At 34.5% G+C, this 19,561-nt stretch overlaps 1 protein-coding gene across 3 annotated transcripts in view; it reads left to right on the top strand.

Moving 5' to 3' along the window:
- LOC756678 overlaps window positions 1-14,091 on the top strand; it is a 58,827-nt gene extending 44,736 nt beyond the window's left edge. For all 3 annotated transcript variants that reach the window (XM_011676901.2, XM_011676899.2, XM_011676902.2), the window contains 4 exons: window positions 6,290-6,374; window positions 6,710-6,876; window positions 13,202-13,289; window positions 13,641-14,091. In XM_011676901.2, coding sequence (XP_011675203.2) covers window positions 6,290-6,374; window positions 6,710-6,876; window positions 13,202-13,289; window positions 13,641-13,775 — 475 coding nt within the window. In that variant the 3' untranslated portion in view covers window positions 13,776-14,091. The remainder of the gene's footprint in view (window positions 1-6,289; window positions 6,375-6,709; window positions 6,877-13,201; window positions 13,290-13,640) is intronic.
- Window positions 14,092-19,561: the final 5,470 nt, after the last annotated feature.

The raw sequence follows: 19,561 nt of genomic DNA, 5'->3' as shown, positions 1-19,561 counted from the left end.
TAAAAGACCTTACACCGAAGATGTAGTAAAGGTAATTTATTGTCTATATATTAATAATATCTTCTTTTGTTGTTGAAATAATGGCCAAAGAAATAATTTAGCCTGGAGATCTGACAAGTTTTATTTGTTTTGGTCCTGGTATATGATTTACTTCCTATCCTATCGTACAATATATCTGAAATTCTTTGTCAGCATGATTTTTTTGTTCTCCATCAATTATATATTTTCATTTGAACTTAGTATTATCCAGTGCAACTGTAAATTAATCATCGGTACTTAAACTACATATATTCAACCGAACAAGTGGAAATAAAATAAAATAATTGATACGTGACCTCTTGTTGAGGGAGGAAATTAGATCAAAAAATGTTCTTAGTGGAATGTCTGTTTCAATTCCATTTATCATAGTCTTAAAGTAAATTAGGGCATATAAGGGTCTTCAGACAATTCCCACAGTGTATTAAAATGATTAGAAAAACATGTATACCTTCAAGGTTCCATGATTTTGAGACACAGTTTTCTTACCACAATGGTTATTGCCCCTTGGAGAATGTCTCCTCAAAGTGCAACATGACATTGACTGTTTCCCTGGGAGTTGGCTTGGAAGAGAGAGAGAGAGAGAGAGAGAGAGGGTAAAACAATTAAATCAAACTTTAAAAACACTTGCAATACCAGCTTTAAAAGAAACTCACACCCACCATCAAGCCTCAGTCATCTTGTGGTGGAGGAGCCATTTTAGAGGAAATTTATTCCCGTTTGTCAAGGAGAAAGCGATAAACCATGATCTTAATTTGTCCCAAGAGCCACAACCCCTTAAATTTGACTCCAGAGGATATGGTTTGTCTCTAGGCGGTTGTTGTGTAGTCCCATATACTGAAGTTCAAGGCAGGAAGGAGGTGCTTACAGCCTCAGATCATATGCAGGGGAAACCGTTGCATTCTTTGTTGCTGCTCCTTCGGGCAGCAGTGGATGAATAGAGGATAAATAAATTATGAAGCCTCAAGTTAGTGAATTGAAATGTCAAGTATATGAGATAAACCAGGGGCAGACTTAAGTATTGTGGTCAAGACCGGTGGTGACATGTACCTAATTTATGCTTTCCTTGTACCTAATAGTTTAATCATTTAATTTGTTTGTAGGCATGCAAGCAGAAGCAGAGAAGTACAATGAAAATATTTTTGTCCAGGAATGAATTTACTTGCCTACCTTTTTTATTATCCAAAAGAATTTTTGACCCTAAAATGAAATTAGAACTTGTTCAAAATGGTGACTCCTTCATAAATTCACAAATTAAACAAAAAGTCATAAAAAGTAAAATTTAGTGTTGTTTTTTCTGTGCTCTTTTCTTTTCTTTACTTTTGCAAATTCTTTTTTTGTTCATTATCTTTTTAAAGGTATGTTCCTTTATGTGTAACAATGTTCTATGGGTAGTTTCTTGTGTGTCTTTTTTCGCAGTGTCATTTCCTTTTTTCATGTCTGAATCATGAATTACCACTTTTATTAGATTTATGTTGATCAACTGCATGATGGCCTGGATAGATTTGACTGATATTCCATATTTGATCCAGGGATACAGTCTTACCTGTAGATCTCAAGTCTCGTCATCAATGAATAATTATTGATATAGTTCTGAATCTGATTAGAGAGCTCTTCCTCACTCTAGCCAACAGAGTGGACGTTATCAAGCCATCTCTCATATTAATGACCCATATTTGCTACTTCCTAGGGAAACAGAATCAAAAGCTCTAAACCCCACCTCGAAACTATGCAATCATATCCAATCATCCCCTTGAAATTAGAATACCTCCCTCAATCCAATATTTGTTGATGATTAAAATCTCATTCCCCTTTCATGACTTTCCTTTCTACCTTCAAAATGGCAACAAATTAAGTCTGTAGCCCATTTGTGATTGGTTGTAATAAGCCAGCTAATTGCTCCTTCTGGACTGGAAAGCGGCCTGGTAGATACGCCTTGCCCATGCCTTCGAGCTACTATAGGGGCGTACAGCAGGTTCATGACCTTATTCTAACTATCATCTCTAAACCAACTTGGACCTTATTCACACCAAAGAATTAATCCCAAACAAATTTAAATACTTTGCCAATTAACATCATGATCTCTATGAAAGGAAATAATACTAGGAGGAAATTCATATTTAATTTAAAATCTCAAACAATCAAACAAAATTGTTGAAGAAAACCATGATGCAATCAAATGAAAGCTGGCTCGATAATGTCCACTATATAGGCTCAAGTACAACTAGTGAAACAAATAATGACTATCCAATGCATGGTGATTACTCTTTAGACTTTTTTAAAATAATTATTTAGTATCTGTTTTATAATTCATGGTAAAATTTTTAGTCAATGAGTTATTGTGTCACGATTGTCAGAATGATGTAAATTAAGCAAATAGGGCCTACCTATTTAAAGCTACCTATTTAATCGCAAATATATCTGTACCTGAGGCCTATTGCAACCATTTCACAGGTGAAAAGTATAGTAGAATTGGCAAATGAATTTCTTCATTCTTCTTTGGTATGGCATATTAGCATTAACTCATTAGCTACATTTAAAAGTATGGACACCTCTTTACAAACAAAATAAATAGGAAGACAGACAATAATAGAGGCAGAGACAGACAAACATACAGACAGACAGATAGACATAGAGGCACAGATAGACAGAGGTAGAGAAAGGAAAAGATAGATAAACATGTAGTTGGAAGTGGCACATTATACAAATTACCGACATAATGTGCCTGTTTGTTTAGATCTTCCTTGACCATCAGGAATCAAATGTTTTCATTCAAATGTGAACAGAGCTGTTGTCTAATACAGCAGGATATGGCATACTTACCCAGGGGATCATAAATATATCAAATACCTGGGGCATATCACAAGAAACAAGTCAATTCTCATTAGGTGCATTTTCCTGTCCTTTCCTGTTCACCAAATAAGTTCTGTCTGACTTCTAGTGTTTGATTGATTTATTACTATCCAAGCAACATCATACTTGAAGGATTGAAGGGTTCATTTGCAGAATGACTTTAATATCTTCCATGTTTGTAGGCTGTTTTGGTGTAAGACAGGTTATATATACAAACCTGAATGTGAGAAAGACAGACAGGCATATACTAACATCTTCACTGTGTGTACTATTTATTTATTTCAAAGGGACGAGCAGAATGATGTTTATAAAGAAATGTTTCTGAGTAGTTAATCATGTTATGAAAAAATGTATAAAAATCAGAAATTTCTCCATATCCATATAGTATTATCTTTTTCATAGCTCTATTAAAAATTGGGAATAGATTTTAAAAATTCCCCCAACATTAAAATGAACTTGAATGGAAAACAAAAACAGACAAGTAATTAAGTCTGTAGTCACTAAATATGTTTACCTCATCATCACTTAATGACCCAGATATTCCATTTTTGTCAATCTAATCTGTTTTATCATCATTTTCTTCTGAAACTTTCTGTACTTTCAATTTACGTTGTCAGTTATCGGACTGATGTGAAAGTAATTATCAGTTATTTTCTTGGGAAATGGAGAAAAAAAAACGTTGTTTCATTTGTGTGGCAACCCATTTAAATGTCTTAATTGTGATTGACCTATTTATGCATCAGATAAAGAATAAAATGCATTCCAGAGCAAACTTTGAGGGGTTGTATTCTATTATTATCATTTAAATGTATCTATGATAAGAAATTATGCATTTATTTTTGCTTGCTTTTGGTTGAATTCCTTTCTATATGATTCAAAATTGTCTTTGTTACCTTCAGAAAAAGTTAGAAATCACTTTAATCAGCTGTATGTTGTTCTCTTACTTTAGGTCCTGCTGATAACCTGTTATCTTGATAACTTGCATGTGATATGTGTATTGATTTCAGCCGTGTTGTCATCAAGGCTCAAATTATGCACCAATTTTTGATTATTTCTGACACGTAATTCCTCCCCAATGACGATTTTTTTTTTTTGGTCGCACCAGCTCCTATATGTGGAACTCGTATGCATTTCATTACAGCTTTGCCATCGATATCTTTGATAATCCAACTATTTCCTTGCATATCTATCACCTCTTCTTTGGGAAAAAAACAAATTTGAGAAATAAGTAATATTTCAGTATTTCATGTCTCAATGCTATCTGCTTTTACACTCTTCTGGAATAAGAACAAATATAGTGGTAATGATTTTAGGGGAGGTAGGTATTTTTGTAAAAACTATCAAGCAATCATATCTGGCAGAGGGCTTGTTCTGAGGAAACTGCCGCCTGGCAAGTCCCCAGAGTCTCAGTACAGCTGGGTTTTCAGTAGCTGAAAAGTTATTGGGAGCCTCCCCCAACAATTATTTTGGGTGGTTTGGTTAAGGTGACGATTGTGATCAGTATGACGAGGAAGGTGGAAGACATTGTAATGATGGGATTGTTGCCAAGTTGACTGCTACCTGGAGATTACTAGTGATCTTAAAAACATGAAAATGGATTTAACAGAAAGTTAACCCTTGATACAACCTTTTTGTGAAGTTTCAATAGAAAGTTTATAAAGCTTTCTCTAATATTATTGAATATGGCTGAGGAACATAATCCTTACAGAACAAAAAATAAACCTTGCAGGGCATTGCTTTTGTATCTAGGAGTGTTGTGGCCTAGTGGATAAGTCTCTGGACTGTGAACCACAAGGTATGGGGTTTGAATCTTGCTGCGGCACTAATGTCCTTTGATAAAACATTAATCTGCATTTGCCACACTCGACCCAAATGTAGTAAGCGGGTACTTGGTAGGATTCATTCCTTGAATTCACTGAGTGCTACCGTTGCTGGAGCTAAGGCCTAGGTAATAATATCCAAAGTCCTTTGGAGGTGCATATAGAGACGTTTATCATGATGTGATAAGTGCTATATAAGAACGGCATATTATTAGAGGTTCTCCTAGTATGTGTCAAACTAGCCCCCAATAGGTTAGATGATAGTGATGATTATACATATTTCTACTACTCCTAATGTTTCATTTCCTCTTTGCTTCTGGGAGATAAAATTTGGGTTGACATTTTTAAATGAGCCCTTACAGAGGAAGTGTATTTTATAGCTTGTTAATTGTCCAAGAATCAAAGTTGATCTATAAAAACTCTTTTAATGTATTTTGTTTTTATATTCTTTAAAAAAAAAACATTATCAACATTTATTACAATCTTCTTATTTATCAGCTATAGCCATTGCATTGATGCTCCATTTTTCTTTTTGCCCTGTCCTTTTTTTCTTCTTCTTCCTCTTCTCCATCACTCTCATTGTTTCAAGTCTTCCTTTCTTTCGAAAACTTTCCAGTTTTTCATTGTTATTGCTTTTCTCCTTTCAGCACACATTTTATCTTGCTTTCATTTTTATTCTGAGGTCTAGGCCATGGGGATTCGTTATTTTATGGGCTTGGATCAGTCATTAGCTCTTTGGGTATTGCCATTGAGGAAGTTTAGAACAGGTGCACCCATGGTCTAGGTCATAGGTCAGAGTTCATATTGCAGGGGTAGCTACTTAGCAAATTGAATTCCATTGAAATAAACACATGATATATAATTTATGTTTACTTTCCATGTTAAGAGCTGAGGGGATTCTTTTGAATCGACACAAGACTTCATGAATATGCTTTCCTTATTTTGTAAAACATCCGTTAGATAACAAAGAAAGAAAAAATTCAGGGAATAGAATTATCAAGTCATCCCTGTCATATTCTTTTATAATCATTATGTATATGTACTAGCAGAGTAAAATGCATTTTGAATTTCATTTTTGAATAATCATAAATGCTTATGAAGGCCTATTCACATTCAAAGGGTATATAAATGTATCATGAATTTTAACATTAACATAAACCTGTAAATCATTTTCATTTTTTCATTTTTTTAAAAATTTGATCTTGAAAAAACCTTAAGCCAGATTGTAAAGTTGGTTTAAATTAAAACTCATGGAATAATTTTGTTCCAGTTTTTATAGGACTCATTGATTCATAAAAAAGCAGTTCTATAAGAATTGGTTCAGGTTGAACAATTATTTAACTAACCTTTCTTTCCCAACTCTTCCTCTTAGCAAAAATCAACAATTTGGAGACACAAGTGGTCATCACTCGATTTCAAAAGATTCTGATTTGATCAGAAATTGCCCTATACTGTAGATAAATGTGAAGCCCCATACCATGTCCGCATCAAACACCTTCTTTCTTTTCTTTAGAACAATCCTTCATCAGAAATGCTGTGTTTTAGCCTCCAAACTATCATTATTATTCTTTTCTTTCTAGATCTTTAAAGGTGACTGATGTCGACTCCGGGGAGTGTCTTCAGAACATGACGCATGAGAAACAAGACCGCATCACAACCATTCAGGTAAGTTCATGACACGCTAGATTCATACCAGGGATGGGGGTCACTTTGGCCCACTGTCAAAGTGACCCCCTATCTAATCTAAACAAAAATGACTGATTTCTTCCCAGATACCACATATCTAGGTACACATATTTCTGGACTTTTTCATGAGCCTTTGAAAAACTTTTTTGAACAGTTTATAGAAAAATTTATACATTGCAAATTAATTTTTTCTTTTGTTATTCTGTTGTTGTTGTTTTGTTTTTTGTTGCTTGTTAGTTTTTTTTATTTCAATACATCTAAGTGAACTGCATTGTGCATAGTAATGCTACCTTATTTCTCTATTCCTTGATCAGTGTCTGGATGATCAGATACTGGTAGGCACCCTGACTGGACGTCTCTTGATCTGGAACCGAACCAAAGGCACCCTGGCTAGAGCGTACCAAGCCCTTGAATCACCCATGTATAAACTAGTTGTCTTCTCAGTCGACTACAGGGAGACCAAGATATTCATAGCATCAGCGTAAGTTAATCTTGCTATTATATTTTTATTTCATCCAGGACTTGATCTCTTTTTATATCTTGTAACCATTATTTATACCTTCTAATTGCCATTATCAATCTATTTGGATTTTGTTGTGATTTGGATATAAAACATTTAAAATTTTAAATATCAGTTTAATTGTGTCTATTTCTCAGACAATTCAAATTTGCTTTATGTTATATTTTCTTCTGCACCTATATTCTGTTTAGTACTAACGACTAATTGTTCTTTTAAACAATATACAGTCAAACCTGACCATAGTAACCGAACAAGGGAACACAAAAAATGGTCTTTGTAGACCGATGGTCTTGGCACTAGACAGGTTCATTTAGTACATGTTTCAATGAGAAACCATTTTCAAGGGAAACTTAAATGTGGTCTTTGTAGACAGGTGGTCACTAAAGCAGGTTCGACTGTATCTGAATGATCAGTTCATTGTTACTGTAGATGAAGTTAACATTTAATATTTCTTTAATCTTAAGTATGTTGAATATTAATTTAAATTATTTGTATGCGCCTTGAGCATCTCTAGAGATGGATATGTTGCGCTTTATAAATATTGTTATTATTATTATTATTATGAATAATTATATACTGGTAAAAAAAATGAAGCCAACATTTGATTATAAGTGTGTGTCTCATGTTGGTGTATCGTAGATCACTAGGCTAGCTGCCTCATACTTTAATAATGCAAGTCTCACTAATATGAAATTTTGATCCTCCCCTTTATCACCTCTTCCTGTTAACCTTTCAGTGAAATTAGAAGGCAGACTAATTGGATCAACTCTAAATCTCAATTAAATCTAGTTGTCATCAGAGAAAACTCTAACATCCTCTTATTACTCTGTTGTTTCCTCCCTTTTTTGTAATAGGGTATGATATTGGATAAATGACAAAGTTTCACCTATATTTTACTATTTTGTTGTTGTGATAATGAAAGAAAATTGCTTTGCTGTATTAAACCCGAGCTCAAAACTAACAGACACTCAGTGTATACACACGGGCCTCCTAATTTCAACTTCAGAGCACCCCCCCCCCCTCCTCCCACTTTGAAATATGAGAGGCCCCCATGCATGCACACACACTTTTAAGATATCAGGCTGGACCCCCACTGAAAAATAAGTATCCATGAAGCCCTGGTTCAATAGTCACAGGAACTGATATACTGGTTTATTTCTGAAATGTACATGTATGTCATGTAAAAGGGGTGTGTCTTTTATACTTTGGCCCATGTGCAAAGTCAATTACCTATTGTTTAGAACTTTTTTTCTGCTTTGATACCAGTTTGTGCATGATTGAATTGAGTTGGTGTGTTTAGTGAGTAGTAGAAGGTCACAAGTGTTGCGGTGGTTAGACCTTGAAGGTCACCTGGGTGTACCACAGACCAACCAATATTGTGCCAACAAATGATTTCATGTGGAGCAACATGTGGCTTGAGGAATATCCACACTTTTTGTATTAATCATCATGGGATTACGTTACCACGCTTTTGATATCAATACCATGTTTTATTTATGTTCCACGCTATGCTCTTTTGCACATCATAGAATTAGTTTCATTCTTTAGGCCAAGTATATAGCCCTTAATTCTTTCCCATCAGAATGTTAACAAATGAGGAGTAAGGTTTGCCATTGTGATATATTTCCTTTACATAAAATTACTAATAGGTCAATTTCAATACAAAATTCGGTAATTACATTTCATTTGTGTATGCACTTCAGAAGACAAACACAATGTGAATTTGTATAATTGTTATCATGTCTTTTTTATGCTCTTTTCAACATAACTTCTTAAATCTTTACTTCATAACTCATTCAGGCATTCTTTGAATATATCTTTTATCCCAACACCCTCTTTCTTCTTCTTTTTTTTCTATGATTGGTTTTTTTTCTTCTATCATTCTTTTTTCATATATTTTGTATTATGCTTTCTCTTCCATCTGAAAACTCATTCCCTTTCAGCTCATTCATTCATAGATGTTACTATTAACTAGTTGTCTATTGGATCTGTATGGCTTCTGTATCAAACCTAGCTAAATGAGAATATTCAGTAGTCATCAGGTTAATATCATGTTTTAGCTAGATACATATTCCTATTTCCTATTCATCTTCATATTTCTCCATTTCTTTGCCTGTTTGTCTATCCGTATGTCTTTCTTCTTTTTTCATATCTTCTTAGTGAATGCAATGTATCTTTAGTTCTTCATTTCTCCTACCATCTACCTCAACTCATTCTTCTACTATTCCCCCTAGCCAATGTTACCAAGTGAAGTAACATGGTAGCTTCAACTGCATGGCTGGCTTACCAGCTTGCCAGCCAGCCAGTCAGTCAGTCAGTCAGTCATATTGCTGAAAGCTTTGCCAGCCCGGGCCAGGCCAGCAAGCGGAAGCAATGCATCTCCCCTTGGCATGAGGTGGATAAGGACCGCCTTTATGGTGGCTACATTAAGCCATGAATATGCTGGAATGTTATGCGCTACGACAGATACACTAGCTTCTATAGATTCGACAGTCGCCCATCAGCCCATCTGACGTTTGCCTCAATTGAAAGAGACATCTCAGACGGTTTTTTTTTTCTTCCTTTCCTCTCGGTTATTTTGTTGGAAAGACGAAGGTGTGTCGTTGACAGGGTAATACCTGGTCTGGCTCGTACATGAAGGTGCGTTCATAGTCGCACACCTGGAAATGTCATGCACAAGCCCTTCACTCATCCATTTAAGACTGACGTCTCCCTGAATTAAAAGTGATGTCTCAGACTATTTCTTCCTCAAGCGGTATTACGTAGAACAAGGTGCAGAGAAACCTTACATCACTGGTATGGAACATGATGTGAAAACATTCCACTTAATGTTTATTTCAATTCATTTTTCTTTTTGATGTATTGTCATTACAATAACCCAAAGTGGGCTGTTCAATGTAATATTACTCCTCATTTGAGTTGACAATTTTGATCTGAACCATTCTCAACTTATCAGTGGACACTTTGCCAAGAGAAGGTATTAAAATGAATAGAGTGCCAATTTTACCTTTTTACCCTGTCTTTATCTTGTGTAAACAAGTAAAATTGAAGAAACAATAACAAAATGTGACATGAATTTCTCTGTTCATTGATGGTTGTTTATGATCTTCCATACTTGCTGAAGATATTACACTGTTTTGAAAAACAGAAAGAAATAAAATTCACCATTCAAGTCGATCAGATAGGAAGGGGGATGGGGCCTGAATCCAATGGTTAATAGTATATTTTGTAAAGCGCTTAGAGACATTTGTACTAAGCGCTATATAAAAATTAAATATTATTATTATTGTTATTCATTGTTTGTTTGAAATGGCAGCTCAGCATTAGGAAATTCACAGACATAAATTGGAGGGTTATTTATTTCTCAAATCTTACTCACCAGTCTTGTAGATAAAAGAAGGGATTATCATTAGGTTAGGGTTACTAACTAAGGGAAAAGGTTTTTTTTTTTTAAAGTACACATATGCATCATACATTGTAGGAATTAATCATGCTATCTAACAGGTTAAAATTTAGGAATGAATTTTGCCTTCAAGTTATAAAGATGTCTATATTGAGTCACAAAAGATAGTTGTAGAAAAATTGCAAATAAGAGAGAGCGGGACAATAAATTTCCGTAACCATATCAAGCAAAAAAATGAAAATAAAGAATAAAATTTTGAAAGTATTATAAAAGGAGATAGAGGGCATGTTCTTTGTATATCATTTGTCAGCCCTTAACCAATTTTGACATCTGCATCTGTCTTTCAAATCATATCCCCCGCCTTTTTTTACTCTTTGGTTTTCGCTTTGTCAGTTTTCCAGCAAGGCAATTACTCATTCTTCTTTGATGTGAGAACTTTAAGACATGGATGAAATAGATTTTGACCAAATTCTCCTTGTTGGGCCCTGATTTTGGAGAAAATCGTGCAAGATTTCACATCATGCAAATTTGTTGTTGTAATCACAGCTCTAAAGGAAGTGCTGTGGTGTAATAAATCATCTGTAGAACTGTTAAAATGATCAGCTTTTGAAATCTGTGGTATAATCTTGAGGGAAGAAGAGAAGGTATATGACATGAAGAAGGGCAGATTAGTCGAGAGGGAGGGGTAGTCAGATACCAACTATCAAGGGCCAATATCTAGGACAACTGTCACTTTTAGGACAACCATCATCGTCAGCAGGTGCTGGACATATTGTTGTTCCTTCCTCTTTCTGCCCAGAACAAGGCAGCCATTCATTTTGCTAATTCGTCTCTAAGCCCCTCTGAAGTTTCAGGGGGGCCCTCTTTGTCAAGAAAAATCCCACATTTTCACTAGTGTTTCTTAATGATCTCCTGGGGAGGGTAGGCAAGCCCAACGCAAATCGATGTCAACGTCTTCATGTCAGAGACAAACGAGGGCCAAGTGGTGGCTGGTAAACCTCAGGACGATGCCTCCTTCCTCTTCGGCTATGGTTTCTTGAGCGCTGCGCCGGGGCGGATCAAGAAACGGGGCTGTCGGATATGGATTGCGTGATCGTTTGTAATGTGCCATGTTTGTACACATCTGAATTGCTCTGATTCCATGTATGTACAAATGATTACCAATTGAGTTTTTGGCTTCTTGTCAGCATGTATTGGCTGGGATGAGCTGCTGTGAGCTGAATTATAGTTTGATGTGAGAAGTGACAGGAAACAACTGCCATGCCGGGATCACATCTTTTTCTCTCTTTCTCTTTTCAGTGAACTTTTTTATTAGTATGACTTCAGTTTGACTGCAATACTTTGTTTTTTGGGGGGAACCCACCTTTTTAGGGTACATTAAGTTTCAACTATATCCTACTTTTTTTAATTATTAGTTGGTAGTCACTGTACTGCATTGTTGTACTACAAACGAATCTTGTAACTCAATAAAAGATGATTATTTTAACTGGATCATCACTGTTTTTTATAAAAACAGATATTTTAGCAATGATACACTTAGACCCACTATCAACAATATTTGTGTGTGTTTGTGTGTGTGTGTTTGAATTTGTAGCTTCTTCTTGATATACCATTTGTTTCAGCCTTGAATCGATTGTGAATAAAAAAAAATACAAAAATTGTGTCTGATATCTCTGTGTATTCCAAAATCAAAACTGATTAAGGACTGTCTTATGAAATGTGCTCAAGGAATGGGTGTTTGTCAAAATACACTGTCAATCAAAACAATTCTATTCAGAATTTGTGATTTTTAAAGCAGAGGAATCTAACCGAATTATGTTTATAGTAGGCTGAAAGTAGCATTTATATCATAATTATCTCTTTACATTAATCCTTCTTTATTAGCTTATTTAAAGAAATTGAAGAAAATTGTTTGCCAACACCCACCTGCTAATATGTACCTCTGTTGAATATCAGCATGAGTCTCTTGTTTTTTGTATTATCACTCTGGGTAAATAAGGATATCATAATTATCTTTCTCATGGTTAGAGTTTTGCATTTTTTCTAGGAAACAGATCATTGGAAATTTCTTATAAGAAAAAGAAGAAAAAACCTTAAAAATGACATGCTAAATTTTCCAGATTTTCCGATCATTTTTGTAAAGTCATTCTTGGCCCAGCAGCCAATTTCCTTGATAGTGTCCTCTGCTGTCTGAGTTTTGATTAGCCTACTCCTGCTTTGTGTCTTGGTTTTCTTATAAGAGACACCCTCTCCCCTCCATCCCTCCTCCTGTGCTACAGAGGAAAGTAGCCTGTAGACTTGTTTCCTCTCCTCCTGTACACCCAACACAACAGAGAGGGAAGCAGTCACAACATTCAGACCACAACTTGGTAGAATTCAATTTCTTTGTGAGAGACTTTGCTTCTCAGACTCGATCTTTTATTTGTTAATGTATGAATAAGCATACTACATTTTTCCATCTGGGTTTTCCAATATCTGACTGTACTTTGCTGAATCAATGTTTAGATAATTTATGCTTGAAATTTATAGCTAAAGATAAATTGACTGTACTCTATAAAATAATCACGTGTATAATCACATACATGTATACACTTAAACTATTTTTATTTTGTGCATTTCATTCCACTGTAAAACAATATTTTCATTTGGGTAACTGCTGTGAAGTCATTTGCATGAAAGATTACTTTTTTTTTAACCTTCATTGTCTCTCAGCTTGTATGTAACTTTGATCAAAACATTTGTGATTTTCTTGGTAAATATGTGGAAGAAATATACATGTTTTTGTATTGAATGGTCGAACTGAGCATCTTCACCTCAATTCTTGTATTGTTTCCATGCCCTTTATAAACATACTCTTAACCTTTCATTTTGTGTGTCATATAGTGATGGCTCTATCGGTGAGTGGGTCCTGGATTCAATGACCTGTGTAAGAATCCTCCAAGGTCACCGTGGCCCTGTTAGAGATGTTCAGGTGAGATATAACTTCATTTATCTGAATGGTTTAACCCAATCACATTATTTTTCAATGAACACCTCAGAACAGTTAATCATTTTGCAGAGTGAACGCTACCTGACCATATGATCTTAATCAGTAGGAACTATAGAGTGTTTCAAGGATAAGGAAGGATTCAAATAGAGCTTTATGGAACAAATTATTAATCATGTTGGAGAAGAATTTCCATCCTAGTTTTATATATTTTAATAATAGTGGAATATGATGATTCATTTTGTATTGAATCGTTGTTATTGGTAAATCAAGTAATGGATGAATGTGTCGATGTATAAGTTGATTGATCATTCAATCTTTTATTTTTTATTGAAGGTTTCTCATGGAAGAGTAGTGAGCTGTAGTGAAGACAAAACGGCCAGGATCTGGGACTTGAGCCCTCCGCCTCTTAAACCAGGAGACGAAAGTGGAATCAACCCACAGTTAGTCAATGAAAGAGATAGCGACTAAGATATAGTCATAGAGAGAAACAATGACTAAGCTCAAAGAAGTTGTATAGATAGTCCATGACAGGGATGATGGCTAAACTTAATGTATAGATAGTCAATGATAGAGACAACGACTAAGCTTAAAGATGTCCACAGAGATAGTACAAAAAGAGACTTTGACTGAGAGATAGTCAATAATGGAGATAGTGACTAAGATAAAGTAAATGAAAGAGATAGTGACTGAGAATTAGTCATTGAAAGAGAAAGTGACTAAGATATAGTTCACCAAAGAGAAAGTGACTTAGAGATAGCTAGTGAAAATGATGGTAAAGGAGAGATATTTAGTGAAAGAGTCGATTACTATATTCAACACACCAGACAATCACTAAGTTTATAAGTTTAAAATATTTACAAAGTTGCTAAAGTGTGCAAAAAATATAAAATTGAACAGAGATAATGTTAGAGGCTATGGCTAGGCTTCAAGCTATCTACAAATATAGTCAACAAGTGAGCCTGAATAAATACATAAACAATGAAAGAGACAGTGACTAAGTTAAATTACAGATATGGTCAATTACAGAAATGTGCAGAGATATCCTCACAAAGTAACAATTATTAGATTTAAGATTTGTAGAGAGATGGTCAGTTTAAAGAAGAAATTGTAATTAGTTCAAAATTAGGTCAAGTGACAATATGAACATGAACTTAGTGTTAGCTTAGCTATCACAAGGGTAATCAATGAAAAGGAAAACTTTGACTTAGCATTGTGGATATGTCTGATACCATTTTTTCTGCACATAGTATTGTCTTGAAATGTCCTTCTTTCCGTTTAACGGGAGAAGCTTCACTTGAAAAATTGGATTGGTATCATTCTTAAATCTCTAGGAATGCAAGACTTAAACTATCTTGCATTCCACTGAGATCATTACCCTTGCCGTGTAATCTCTCTCTCTGAGTGACAGGTAAACCATCCAATATATTATCTTGATTGAAGAAGCGTATATTGTTTCTGTCGGGGTACCTGATGAATGTTTGCCTGTCTGCCAATAGTTTTAGGCATCCAACAACGACTGACAAGAGAAGAATATAAATAAACCCTAAATGAATCTAAATTCCATAAATTCTGTCATCTATTTGGTTCAAAGTTCTTCCTCTACGTGCGTGTTCGCAGTACATGTATTTGAGAAGCATATAATACTAGAGTGACTTTTTTTTGTGGTTTTATTTTATGTTTTAGGTATTATTATTCTTGCTCAAAGTATTATTACACAATATTGCATTCCGTCCTATTGATGATAAGTTAACCAAAGATTTAAAAACTAAATGATCTGAAATATGAAGCATAACTTTGACGGGACATTGTTAAACTCTGTTTTTTTGTAGAACTAATGTAGAAGTATATAAGCTATTAAATACTTTTTAAGAAGTGAACTTAAATGCAACTTTTTTTTAGCAGAAGAGATATGAGTAAGATGGCATTATAATGTGTATATTGTAATATAATTATTGTTTTTTAAGAAGTGTATATATAACTTAAAAATTTCAAAGTTTTTAATGTCTATTACCACTTGGGTGTATTTTTTTTTTTGTATAAAAAAGAAATTAAGACTCTTTGTAAAGAAAATGTTTGAACATTCCATATAAGTTAGTGTGTGAAATATTCATTGTACTCGGTTTTCTTCCACAATTCTTACAGTATTATATAAATTATATATGTATTATTCTTTTGTTTTATAACACATTCTTTTGTACAGATATATATACATAATATAAACATATAAATATGTATAAAGACATATAAATATGTATAAAGACATATAAATATGTATAAAGACATATAAATATGTATATAAACATATAAATATGTAACCGAAGGGATATAATGGATGATTGAAATTGCTTACATAAAAAAGTATGTTACATAGTGTTTGTAGTATTTGTATAACATGTTGACATCGTATCAAGTTAAGATCTCCAATCTACCTGTATCATATTCACCTATCAACATACCTGGTTAGGAGAACACCTCCATGTACATATGATACTGTGGATGCGACAATTGGGAGTATTTGTGCTGTAATTTGTTGATACTGATAGACGCATGAATGAAAGAAGTGTACAGCCTTATCAGTTGGTGTCATCGGGTGGTGGAGAGGGGTGGGTTGTGTTACCTGAGTCCTACGTAGCTGTTGTAACTCTTTATAACCAAACTATGGTTGGCACTTCTTGCCAGAATGCAGGCAGTTTATGCTTGTTCGGCCTACAGGTAAAATGTAAGTACAGTTACTGATCTGATCCCTTGAACCTTTATGATCTGACAGAAAAATGGTCAGAACTGATGATAATCTTCCGGAAAATGTTATTTGGTCTTTGTATGTGCTTTCTCATGAGGCTTTTTTTCCATCCTTAATGTGTGTGTGAAACAATATCAATTGATGCCTGCAGAACAAAACCTGTCAATATGTGCCTTTACCTATTTAGGAAACTGTTCAGTCGCTACATGACCTAATGTAAACTTACCTGTGTGCTTGTAACCTTAAAGATATATAGTTTGGTTTTTATATTTGTATTATCGTGAAGCTTCCCTGTTTGTATCATTTGATCCTTGAAGAAACAATTGCAACCAATTAGTGTATATTTATTTGCATTCATTTTTTTGGTTATTTTTTTAGGTTTTTTTTTTCTTTTTCTGCAGCATCAAAACTATAAGTTAATATACAAAATGTAATATTTTGGCATGGTTTACCAGCCATAATAATTGATCCTTATTTGTAGACATTTTGTCTATGGTGTATTTCCTTTGTGTAGAGGGTATAGAGATCTCCTCTCCCATCAAATAGAGGTGGAAGTATGTCAGATGACATTGATCTTGAAATACCAGGCCATTACCCTCTGTAGAACAAACACACAGATACCATCACTACAGGGCGTCGCATAAAAATAGGGAAGATGTTTTCATACTGGGAATATGGTGTGTACATTGTCTGCTTATGCTTTACAAAATATGGGATTCTGCACTACTTACAATACTGCCATATATCGGCATTTACATCAGTATTTCATGCTCTGAAATGTTTGTGCTGGCCGGTACTTCAAATGTGGTCATTGGGGATCACGATTATATATCTTTCATACAATTTTTTTTTAATTGCATGTTCATGTAAACTATGAAATAAACACTTCCAATTTACTTAAATACTTCTCCAATGAATCTATACCATAATTAAAGCTGAAGAGATATTAGTATGCTTTTGTATAGCAGGTCTGTTGAAGAACATCTTCATTCTGCTCATTAATGGAACACCCTGTAGTGATATATTTTTATGAAAAGTTGATGAGAGCTGCACCTGTGAATAATCTGACATTTTAAATGTCAAAAGCTGTTTTTACGATGTTCCTCTCTCCCTCTCCTGATCTCACTTATTTTGTTAAACCAGGAGACAAGAAAAAAGAAGAGTAAAACGGCTTTGACCGGTCGCGAAATTGGATGGGTGGAAGTGGGGCGGAACGGGACGGGTTCGCTGTTTGGACGTGTTTATTTAATAATGTCTTCATTGTGTATACGTATTGACAGTATATATTTCAGTCCCAGCCAGATGTAATTCGCGTAGGGTTGAGATGCTTACGCCAAACTAGAAAATACACTGAGAAAGAGACAGGGATGGGTGAATGTCAAAGCGCCAGTTATGGCGTGCAAGTTGATTCCCTGGGTTGATTCATTCCGAAATATGCCGGTAATTCACCCCTCCCCCTTCTCTTGACTCGATTGCCTTACTGCTTCATTTTGACAGAACTGATGACAATTATTAACATTGAATATGACTTGTGATGTTAAAGTAGAGATTTAAATCTCAATCAGATACGACAACAGAAATATCTTATTTATTTCTGTTAAGACACTATGGTGATGGTAGCCTTATTCTATCAAAGCCGTGATACATGAAATGATATCAATCTTTAATGTTCTATTGTTTATAATTTCGATATATTTTGTATTCTAAACATATTTATACAGTATTTGAAGTTATGTTGAATTGAATAAACATGCATTGTGTTCTCAACAAATTGGTGCTCATATTTTGTGTTTTTAATTAGGAGAACCTTACTACGAAGGAGACAGTGATGAGCGTGAATGATAAAGATAATATCAGCTTTTTTTCTAAGAGAAAAAAGGATGATGGTGTGTTAGTAGATTCTGTTTCCCAGCATGCATTGTCTGAAGTAATTTTTATTTCAATGTTATAATATTCAAAAATTTGACCAAACTTTAAAAAGAAAATATCGTCTGAAAATGATGGAGAGGATATTTTAAACTTTGATATCTATTCGTTTTTCTCGAACCGCAATGTCGCGGGAATACATATTATGACTCTTGAACAAAAAGAATACGCACCCCCCCCCCCCCTTCCTACATGCCCCGCCCCCGCCCGTTCACACCTCATAAAAAGAACAGATCCTCTTTGATTATAAGGACTATAATGATTGCAATATGCATCCTAATAGTTGATAATAGTTTCTGACCTATATCCGTCCACTGACCTGTCTTGGAATGAAGTAAGTCAAGGTCAAATGGTCATTCTGTCCATTCCATTGTTGTTGGTGTAGCTTGAGGTCATCTAAAGAAGTGACCAACCTTTTGACCAAAAATAGAGCTTGGAAAGTTGGAGTTGAAACTCCGTTCCACCTGAGGTTGTGGTTGTGGCTAAGTTAGACGATTGGTTAGGTGATAACATCCCCCTAGCAACCACATCATTTTAACAAGAATCAAAACAGATTGCTCAAAATTGGGATATGACATAAATTTAATTTGATTCAGTTCATTTGAGATGTGAACCACTATTACAATTTCTATAATATCGCTCCACAATGATAATGATCTAATCATATTGTAATCACATAATTAACAATTTTCGGGCATATCACGACCGACCCATACAATTTATCTATCTGACCCCCTCATCTGAAAGAAATTGATAGCTTAATTGTTACACCCCTTGTGTGTGCTGTGATTCCTTTTTTAATGTGACCTTGTAAGAATATACATTGCTTTTATTGCATGTATTTTCTCTTGATATTTGTGGGAACTAAATACAGTATGCTTTATTTTTATACAATTTGTCGCTCGATCTTCTTTTGTTAGATTTCACGCAAGGGAAAACATTCATCTGTACTTCCTTCCTTTTCTAATTGGAAAGCTTGTTTAATTTATCCCTTATACTATGAAATTAATGCCTAAACAAAATTATTTCGACATCATGGACATGGGAAGATATCGTTGATAAAGAAAACCCTTTCACGCCATATTGTATAGGTGGATATGATATCAATCTATCTATATAAGGCTTCTAAGTGGTACAATAAATCAGGGATTTAATTATTTTTATCGCAGTACCCGGATGACAGATCAATATTGTTTTCCTATTGCTCTGTCATCCGGGAACTTCAATAATTGTCGATAAAACGTTGCTTGATTACTGAAAATTAGAAGTCAAATGTTGCTAATTCGCTAGTCAGCCTGATATAGATAATAAAAATAATATTGTATGGATTTCGTGTGATACAAGAATATATTGCTCTCGCTATGACAATGAATATATTCTTGTACCTCGCTCAAAGCCATCCAATATTATTATTTTCATTCATAGCTTTCGTTCTGAAGAATCGATATCAATGAAATAATATGCGTCACCAACAACAGCAGATTTCAACTTCGATTCTCCCCTATTTTATAATATAAGGACAAGTAATTCATCCTCGCGATATCTTTTAACCCCTCTGTTTTATATATCTTTTACAGCTAATGTCTTT

Source organism: Strongylocentrotus purpuratus, unplaced genomic scaffold (assembly GCF_000002235.5).
Source record: "Strongylocentrotus purpuratus isolate Spur 01 unplaced genomic scaffold, Spur_5.0 spur5_scaffold_5, whole genome shotgun sequence".
NCBI classification, from domain to species: Eukaryota; Metazoa; Echinodermata; class Echinoidea; order Camarodonta; family Strongylocentrotidae; genus Strongylocentrotus; species Strongylocentrotus purpuratus.
This window is presented reverse-complemented; position numbering and strand designations above follow the sequence as displayed.